At 32.4% G+C, this 9,898-nt stretch overlaps 2 protein-coding genes across 5 annotated transcripts; one reads left to right on the forward strand and one right to left on the reverse strand.

Moving 5' to 3' along the window:
* Nucleotides 1-1,511: 1,511 nt before the first annotated feature.
* LOC136223241 (uncharacterized) lies at nt 1,512-4,550 on the forward strand. Of its 4 annotated transcripts, none has more exons than XM_066011141.1 (7): nt 1,512-1,749; nt 2,394-2,424; nt 2,817-2,835; nt 3,366-3,463; nt 3,907-4,005; nt 4,087-4,259; nt 4,353-4,550. In XM_066011141.1, the coding sequence occupies exons 1-7, from the start codon at nt 1,585-1,587 to the stop codon at nt 4,356-4,358; spliced, it is 591 nt and encodes a 196-aa protein (XP_065867213.1). In that variant the 5' UTR covers nt 1,512-1,584; the 3' UTR covers nt 4,359-4,550. The 4 variants fall into 4 exon arrangements, with proteins under 4 accessions (XP_065867213.1, XP_065867212.1, XP_065867211.1 ...); XM_066011139.1 differs by having other exon boundaries at nt 1,520-1,749; nt 4,339-4,550; XM_066011142.1 differs by having other exon boundaries at nt 1,544-1,717; nt 4,339-4,550.
* A 182-nt stretch (nt 4,551-4,732) lies between these two features.
* On the reverse strand, nt 4,733-6,402 carry LOC136222682 (cytochrome P450 86B1-like). The gene is made up of 2 exons (XM_066010410.1): nt 5,200-6,402; nt 4,733-5,119 (listed from the first exon to the last, which is right to left on the reverse strand). Exons 1-2 carry the CDS (start codon nt 6,400-6,402, stop codon nt 4,733-4,735), a joined length of 1,590 nt encoding a protein of 529 aa, XP_065866482.1.
* Nucleotides 6,403-9,898: the final 3,496 nt, after the last annotated feature.

Consider the following 9,898-nt stretch of genomic DNA (forward strand, 5'->3'; position numbering starts at 1 on the left):
GAGTAAATCATGAATTATTCTAGGACAGTATTAAAATCTCATCGAAAACTTACAGCAGCTTGCCAAACAAAGGCTAATAGTTTTTATAAATTAGAGGTATAAAATATATTTTTTAGAGTTTTGGATTTATAAATTAAGGTCTAAAACTTATAAATTAAGGCATAAAATCATACTTTATATGTAATATATAGAAAATAATAACATATTGAGAATTAAGTTTTATAATATGATAGATATGATTTTGAGCTATTTACATAAAAAGCACATATAATTATAAAATTACAATTAAATTATATTACAAAACTTAATTCTTAATATGACATTGTTTTTTATATAACACAAATAACATATGATTTTATGTTCTACTTTATAAATTTTTGATCTCAATTCATAAATCCTAAACTTAAAAAAATATATCTTAGACCCTCAAAAATCACATATAATTATAAAATTACAATTAAATCATATTATAAAACTTAATTCTTAATATGACATTATTTTTTATATATCACAAATAACATATGATTTTATGTTCTAATTTATAAATTTTAGATCTCAATTCATAAATCTTATACTCAAAAAAATATATCTTAGACCCTCAATCCATAAAACATAGTTCTTACAATTTATGAAAACAATGATTTTCTTAGTTTGACATTATTTAAATTAGTATTTGTCATAGTTGTAAATAATTTTTCAAATCTAAATTTATGTATAAATTTTTCTATGATTTTCATGTAAATAGTCTATAAATCTAGACCCCTAATTTATAAATTTTAATCTTTAAAATATATTAAAAAATACTGATTTTACTAGTAAAAAAATAATAGTTTTTTAAAAGTAAATTTATATATAAATTTGCGTGGAAAAAAAAACGGTTGTGTATATAAGTGACTGATCCCAGTAAAAAGGCCTACAGATTCTGAACAACCTAACTTGAAAGCAAAAAGTTAGTAGAGAAATTACATAGAAATTCATCTTTTAAAAACTATTTATAACCATATCAAGTCATAATTTTAGATTATATTAAATTAGTAAAATCAGTATTTTTTAAAATATTTTAAGGATTAGAATTTAAAAATTATAAGTCTATAATATATTTTTTAGAGTTTAGATTTTTTAAATTATGATGTAAAATTATATATAATAATAAAATATTAAAAATTAAGTTTGGTGATATTATTTAGTTGTAATTTTATAGTTAGGATGTTGATGTATTTGAGCCGATGTTAATGTTAGTACGCTTTGTTGAAACTCCATGGGCTTGATTGGACGGAGGGTTTAGAGGGGTTAGTAAGGGAAGGGTTAGTAAAGGTTGATAGAAACCCTTGTTTGGAAGAGGGAAGGGTTAGTAAGGATTTCTACAAACCCATGTTTGGAACATCAAAAAGTTAAAAAGGTAAGAGTTTGGAGGGATTTTGAAGGATTTGTTTTTAAGAAATTTCATCAAATTTTTAGAAATTACCTTTCATCCCCTTGCTTACCTTTCCCTGCCCTTCCTTACCTTTCCCTACCTTACCTTTCCACCCTTCCCTACCCTTCCTTTAATTACCCCTTATCTACTCTTCATAGTCTCACAAAACAATGGCCAACACAGAGACTGTGAAGAATGCTGAGAAGTTGGTGGAGAGAACCATGAAAGGAAACGACGCATCGCATGATGCTTGGCATATCTGGAGAGTCCGGGACCTTGCTCTCTCTCTTGCTCGCGAGGAAGGTCTCTCTTCTAATCCCGATTCCTTGGAAGTCGTAATCCTCTCTCTTTCCCTCGTTATCTTCTGTTTCTTCGAATTAATATATTTGCGTGCTAACTGCTAAATCTCTAGTTTCATATCTGATACAAAATTCTTGTAATCACAAGTCTTTGATGGATCCCGCATAAAAGATTAACTTTATATCCACAAACAAACCTTTCTGCCATTCTTTAGATGTTTCTGTTTTGGTAAAAATTGTGTTCAAACAAACTCATATTATAAATTTATCATCAAATTCTCTTGAAACTTTCTATCAATTTGTTTTGTTGTACTGAATATTTAGAATTATTAAAAAACCATGTTTTAACAAATAGGTACACAAACTTTTGTACTATCTATGACATAATGGAGCAATCGTTTATCTTGAATCTTATTCTTTGATTTCACACTCTTAAATTGGATTAGTTTCTCTACGATAGTTTCTCTACGATAGTTTCTATTGAAATGGAGGATGTTTTGATTTGGGATCTTATTTCTGGTGAACTTGTAATTATTTTTGTTCCAAATTTCAAGTCCTTCCTACATATTCTGATTCTGGTAGACACTGAAAACAGAGACTTTAGACTACGAACTTGTTCACCACTCACTGTATTCTCATGTTGAAGATCTTTATCTGAATATTGACTGTATTTTCTGCAGGTTGAACTTGCTGCACTTCTTCATGATATAGGTCATCCCCTAACCTTCTTTTTCCAACATAAACCACAGGAAGTTTAGAATTCATTGATTATGTTATATCAGGCTGTCTTTTTTTTTTTTTTTTTCCCCAGAACTAGCTAATGAAAAACATTTTGTTGTAGAACACTTAATGGTGACTTGTAGTTGAAACGTAACATGATCTGACTTATTATTACTGCATATATTAGCTTATTTATTAGTACTTCTGTTATCTGTGGAAACTATTATATTTTGAATCAAACTCGTTATCTACAGAATCTAGTTGAATATGAACTTGATCTGATTTATTTCTATCCTATATATATGTGCTTTATTAATTGTTGTATATTGTTTAACTGTATCATTCCTCAACTAATTGTTTTTCATTTTTCACTCTAATTGCAGATGACTACAAATATCTAAGGTCTGTTGTTCTTTCATAGTTTGCATGATCCCTTTTCTTTTCTTTTCTTGTTAATGCTATGTCCTATCATGCTTTAGACTTTTATGAAATCTCAGATTAAGTTGCTTTTTGCAGACATGTTCTGGAAACATTTGTTATGCCTTTTATGTCGTATCTGTGCTTCTAGTCTTCTGTTTTTGCACGTCTCAGAGATGTATCTATTATGCTCAATTGTACTTATGGCGTGTTCACAAACATATGTTGAATTTTTATGCAATTTTCAATTGTATTTACCTATGTATAGTGGTCTTCTGAATCAATTCTAAGTAATTATATTTGTATCGGGGTGCATGCTGGTTTTTACATCCTGAAACCAAAGGCTTCACATTTCTGCTGTCTGTGATAGAATGATTTTACTGACTTATTGCCTCATGATCTTTTTGTTAGCTTGTTTCCCTTCTTTTTTCTTCACTTTTGATTTTCCGAAACAATTTTCATCTAATGGTCTTTTTTTACTTGTATAATATGTTGGGCTCCTGTTTGGTATGCAGAGATCCTTCTGAAGAGAAAATTGTTGAGAATTTTCTGGAAGAAGAAGGTGTAGATGATATTAAGAAGGCGAAGATCTTAGCAATCATCAAGGGGATGGGTAATATATATAGACAGCTGTTACTGTGGTTTTGCAATAATATTCTCCTTTGAGTTTGTTTTCCAAAATATGTTCTGCACATGAGGATTCAGTCAGATCAACTTTCATTTCCTTAATCTTTTTTTTAGTTCACTTATATAAGTTCTAAAATGAGGTTTCTTTCATGTCTAATTTCTTATGTATCTATTTATTTTTATATTAGCTGTAAAGATTGCTACAAGAAAGTGAATGATCTAAATATGTTACCTCTGGAACAGTCTTCTTTTGTGTTCTTAGTTCCAAAAGCATGTGTTTCTTTCTGCTGTCTTTTTATTTTATTTTTATTTTTTATGATGATTCTGTTTTTTACAGTCTTTCAGATTTTCCATTTGTTAAGAATTTCTTATGTTACATTAATGTTGTAGAAAGTAACTACTAGAAAGTTAAAACTTATAATTTTCCAGGTTTTAAGGACGAAATTGCAGGCGTAGCTAATGGTGGATTTTCTCCAGAATTTGGAGTAGTGCAAGATGCTGATCGGCTTGATGCAATTGGTGCAATTGGTATATATAATATATATAGTGACGGTTGTCTTGCATTTAAATGTGAATGCAGAAAACAAACTCAAAGTTGTGTAATGTCAGGAATCGCCCGTTGCTTTACCTTTGGTGGAAGTAGGAATAGAGTTCTTCATGATCCTGCCATTCTCCGTCGTTCAGATATATCGAAAGAGCAATACATGAAGAAAGAAGAGCAGACTACTGTGAACCATTTTCATGAGAAACTTCTGAAATTGAAGGATTTGATGAAGACAAAGGTAATATCTTTGAGTAGGTTTCATTAGAGTTGTTGAACTAAGTGGCTTTGGCTAGTTGTTAATGTTAATCATAAATCAGGCTGGACGTAATAGGGCTGAGAGAAGACACAGGTTCATGGAGGAGTATTTGAAGGAGTTGTACGAAGAATGGGATGGGCGAGCTTAAACAATTGTAAATAATCTTCAGTTATTAGGAGTTCATGGTGGGTACTTCAAACATGATTTTTAGACATCTCTTTGCATTTTGCTTTTTGTTAAATAAATTCATTGCAAGCATAGCATATAGCTCAAGATACAAAGCAATTTGTTTATTAATATGAATCATCAACTAGACACCACACCAGAATCCATTTCGAACAAATCCAATTGTTATTAATGCTAGTGCACTTTCCCAATAATTTCAGTGTAACAACAAATAAGCCTATAAAAACAAAATAAATTGGAACAAAAACAAATTAAAAATATTGACATAATCAATAAATAATTTTAGATTCATCACGTTTTAATAGATGAACCTTCAAACCATGTTTCATGTACATTGTCAAAGCAAGCTTTGGTACAACTGGATGGTCTTTCACTACCTTCACATTGTAGTGATATATGATGGAGGCAGCAACAAATTTCATTTGGTAATATGCAAAATCTTTTCCTAAGCACAGCCTAGGGCCGCCATTGAAGGCTGTAAATTTGTAGGCGGATTCGCTCATGTATCGTCCGTCTTTCAGCCACCTCTCAGGCTTGAACTCCTTGCAGTCTTTTCCCCATATTCCCTCCATCCTTCCCATTGCATATATTGCATATATTACTTTTGTTCCTTTCTTCACTACTGTTCCATCTGGAAATATATCATCCTCAACTACCTGAAACAATACCAGAAATATATGAACTCCAAATAATTAAGCAGCAGTAGAAATACAAGTAAGCAAAGTTCAATTTGTACCTCTTTGTGATCCACAGGAACTGAAGGATACAATCTCAAGGCCTCAGATAATGCAGCCTGCAAATATTCCATCTTTTTAATTTCCTCAGGCTTAAACACCAATGGAGTTATAATCTCAAAATGTTGTCTCTGCTTGAGTAACTTGGTTATTTCAGCAAGAATTTTATTCTGAACGAGAGGATGTTTGTCAAGTAGCCAAAAGAACCAACTCAAAGCTACTGAAGAAGTATCTCTACCAGCAAGTATGAAATTAACACATATATCTCTCAAGAACTTATCAGAAAAAGGCTTCCCGTTAACGTCTTTCAATCTCATAAAAATAGTCAAAAGGTCCGATCTTTGCTTCTTCTTAGCATCATCATCATCATCATCTTGTGATAGTTGTTTCTTCCTTGTCCTTATGACTTGTTCAGCAAATTCATCCACTCCTTTTATAGATTCTTTGAGCCTCTTTTCAGTTCCAATGTTAAGAAATCTCATTGCTTTCCATATGCAAGTAGGGGTAACGAATCGGACAACGGTTGCCTCAGTTGCATCCTCAAAAGCCTTGGCGAATGGTATGTTTGGCAAGCCTAATTGCAGACAACCTGGGTCAACCCCAAATGCTATCATACAAACGTTGTCAAAAGTCAACCTTAACAGAATGGCCTGAAGATCAATGGCAATGGAGTTATTGGCTGCATTTTGTAAGACAGGCAGGAGCCTAGCGTGGACAAGTTGAAGCAATGAATCGGTGGTTAAATGCCTGAATTTGGTTGAATGAAACTCAATGCTTGCTGTCTTTCTCTGCCTCTGCCATGTGTCGTGGTCAGCATTGAATATACCGTCGCCAAGAAGATCACGAACAGTATCGCGGAAGTAATGGCCTTTAGGGAAATTGGGGAAGTTGGTTTTAAGAAGATGCTCCAAATTTCTTGGATCAGCAGTGACAACACAAAAGAGGTTGCTAAAGGAGGGGCCTTTGAATGTAAAAGTGCCATTTTGGTGGGAAAGTAGGTCGGAAATCCAGTCGTAGATGTTGCCATGGAGAGCGAAAGCCAAGGAGGGAAGCATCCCAAGAAGGGGCCAGATAGGTAGGCCATGAAGTTGCTTCTGCCTAAAATAATAAATAAGAAGGAAAACAAGAAGAGAAAGGATGAATTCGGCAACCTGAATATGTTGCAAGAAGAAGAAGAAGGAAGAGAAAGAGAGAGGAATAATCATAATGTTAGAATGGGATTAGTGTGTGTGTGTGTGTGTATGGGTTGGTTATAAGTTGAAGGAGAAAGTGTTAGTTTGGTTTGGCGTGTGAAGTTTTTGGGAGCAATAGGTATGATTTGGTGAACTGAAGTTTCTTTATGTGACTTGAAATGAAATGAAATGTTGTTTTGTGTGTCAAAGTGGGTGGCAATCGATAACCTAAGTTTTGGTATTGCATTGCCAACAACACTAGTATTAAGGTTGCTAATTTCATTCACTGTTAGGTTACCGGCATCAATAATAAAACTATTTTCTTTTTATTTTTCAACCGCTTTCTCCATATTCATATTTATTTGGATCAATTACTGCCAATTCCTTCAACCTCTTTTCTTCTAATTTTATTGTTTTTAATTATATATTCATTCATTTCATGCAAAATTCAACCAAAATAATCAAATCCAATAAAGAATAAACAATTAAGGGGCGTTTGGTTCGGGCTCTTTAGGAATGGAAATAGGAGGGTTTCATTCCATTTGTTCTTATTTGTTTAAAAAGAGACACATTTCCTTTACCCATTTTAGATTATGGGTTTACCCTACTTTAGGTTAAGCTCATTACCCCAGGCTTTGTAGGGAATTGGATTCCCTTTACCTCATTCTCTTTCCTAAACATATCCAAACACATAGGGGAATTAATGCTTATTCTTTTCCTTTCCTTTAGTTTCTCTTTCTTGATTCCTTTTTCCTTACTCCTTGTGAACCAAACGCCCCCTTAATGTAATTGCATATAAAACATGTAAAATCGTAATCAACATGTAAAGGATTGAGAATAGAAAACGGTTTTAACCCCGTCAAGTATGTTGACCATGCTATTTATTATAGGCAAAAAGCATCATGAGGCGTCTAATCTTTTATTCTTTGGTGCATTAAACCCTCGATCTTTCATTTAGACATATTGAGTCCTTGATCTTTCATTGTTTGGTGCATTAAGCCCTCGATCTTTCATTTAGACACATTGAGCCCTTGATATTTCATATATGGATGTATTAGGTCATTCCGTACGATTCATAAATGAGTGTATTAAGGGTCTGCTTGGTTAGGTTTATATAACCGTAGCGTTTAACATTTTCTCTGTATACTGTAACATTTTGGAGCTTTTCACGAATAGCCTTTTTAGAGCTTTTCATAAACAGTTGTTTGTAGTTACTTGTTATTGACAAAATTATCTTTCTTATTTCTAGAAAATATGTTTCCTTTTTAACATTATTTTTATTTTTAGAACATAATTATCGAAAAACAAGGTTTTGTTGCGTTCAATAAATTTTTTATTTAAATTATTTTCATTAATCTGTACAATACATTTTTTATTTTATAATTTATTTGTTGATTAACTTAAAACATGTCCATATTAGACATTTTAAATACTAATAGCAACAGTTCAATATAATTTAACCAAACACTAATAATTAAACAACTAATAACAAACAACCAACAACAACAACAAACAGCTTACTACAACCGTAAACAACTAACATCAACAACAACATCTATTAGCTAATATCTGAATCAAACAGACCCTTAATACACCTATATATGAGGTGATTTACGGAAGGACCTAATACACCCATATATGAAAGATCAATAGCTCAATGTGTCTAAATGAAAGATCGAGGGCTTAATGCACCAAAAAATGAAAGATCAGGGGCTCAATGTGTCTAAATGAAAGATCGATGGCTTAATATACCAAACAATGAAAGATCAGGGACCTCAGTATGCTTTTTGCCTTTATTATAATGTGAAACTTCTATTGTTATTATTGGTGAGTTGCTAAATACCGCCCCTAAATTACTTATCACCACTCCCATGTAGACTTTTTTGGCATTCTCATAATTTTGATCAAAAACTAAAAATTCTCTTTCCAAAATCATAAACCCGAACAACAATAATTGAAATTATGAAAATAATTGTTGTGTGACAATCCGAACCCTGGAAATTGATGATTACAAGTCGAAAACATTAAAATTTACATTTTTTTTCAAAGAACTCATGAAAATAATATATATTTTTTATGACGATTTTGTATTTTTCGTCACAAAAAATTGCAGAATTTTGCATTTTTCGTCATAAAAAATTGAACGATTTAGTATAGTTCGTCACTAAAACTTTACAATTTTGCACCGACCAAAATTTGGCATAAACAGATGCTGCATCCGTTCGGCCCATGGAGGGAACGGATGCGGCATCCGTTTAGGCCAAATTTTGGCCGATTCTCTCAAAAAAAATTTCAGTTTTGAAAAAAAATTATGCAAAGAGCAAAATTGTTCAAATGGAGGCGATGATAAGCAATTTGAGATCGGTAAATAGCAAAACCCTATTATTATTATTATTATTATTTTCTAAAGTAATCCTAAATTCATAACTGGAAAAACATAGTAGATTTCAAGAGATACTACACCCTCTAGAAATACAGTTATTCATGTCACTACACCAAAACCCTCTTCAGACGACGGTTAAAAACCGTCATCCCGCGAGATATAAATCTGTCACGGGACTCGCTGCCGTCTATTGCACCTTCAGACGACGGTCAGGTTCTGTCATGTTTCGTCATCACACATGACATTAGCCTATTTGCTTAATGTCATCTTACCCTTGTTACGATGCAGGTTATTTATTACTTCCGTCACCTTTAATGTCATCACATGATATTCTAATAATTAAAACCGTCAGGTTAGCATGTAGGAAATTGACATATTGAATTTGAGATGATAGTTCGTACAATAATTTTTGCCGTTATAGCTTGTTTGGATGGCATAGGTCTTAATCAATCATGTCAAAGGATTTTTTTCAGATGACAGATACGTTTATTTTAATGTCTTTTTATTGCTGTTTAGATGACATTTTAAAAAATTAAAATGTCACTTTTTGCCTTCTTCTTCGTTTGAATTTCTGGTTTTTACCTGAATACTGAAACATACTAAAATATGAAGATGAAATTATGTATATCAATGGTTTTAATTTTATTGGAGACCAATACTCATAATATGTTTACATTTGTGCCTATAACATCAATCCATATCTTGAATAACCAATACATTTCTGAATTAAAACACAAAAAAATAACCAAAATAATCTTCCATAACGTCAATCCATATCTTGGAGTAATAATTAGGCCTATAATCCCAAAGGTCTTGGTATCTGCAAAAGCCAAGCAGATCATTAATATTACACACAACCCTAAACTCAGTAATTACGTAGACCCTTCCCCTTTCACGGCCTTTCACTTACCACAATCATATCACTATAAATATATGCATCATACGCGTTCAGAATCCATACCTTCAACAACCAGAAAACTTACGCTGTAACAATGGATCTCCTTGTTGAAACTCCACAAGAGATAATTGCTGACTTGGAGAAATTGTACATGGAGAACCCAGAGTGGCTTCTGGCCATCGATGGTACGTAATGTCAATCAATAGTTGTTCTGTAACTCTTCCTAGTTTCTTCTGTGTATTTCTAAT

The sequence above is a fragment of the Euphorbia lathyris genome, chromosome 3, assembly GCF_963576675.1.
Source record: "Euphorbia lathyris chromosome 3, ddEupLath1.1, whole genome shotgun sequence".
NCBI lineage: Eukaryota > Viridiplantae > Streptophyta > Magnoliopsida > Malpighiales > Euphorbiaceae > Euphorbia > Euphorbia lathyris.

Coding starts and splice junctions, on each gene's coding strand:
- LOC136222682 (XM_066010410.1), bottom strand. CDS start 6,402: ATGATTATTCCTCTCTCTTTCTCTTCCTTCTTCTTCTTCTTGCAACAT. Junction 5,120..5,199: donor TTCCTGTGGATCACAAAGAG/GTACAAATTGAA, acceptor GTATTGTTTCAG/GTAGTTGAGGATGATATATT.
- LOC136223241 (XM_066011139.1), top strand. CDS start 1,585: ATGGCCAACACAGAGACTGTGAAGAATGCTGAGAAGTTGGTGGAGAGA. Junction 3,464..3,906: donor AGCAATCATCAAGGGGATGG/GTAATATATATA, acceptor ATAATTTTCCAG/GTTTTAAGGACGAAATTGCA. Junction 4,260..4,338: donor AGGATTTGATGAAGACAAAG/GTAATATCTTTG, acceptor ATCATAAATCAG/GCTGGACGTAATAGGGCTGA.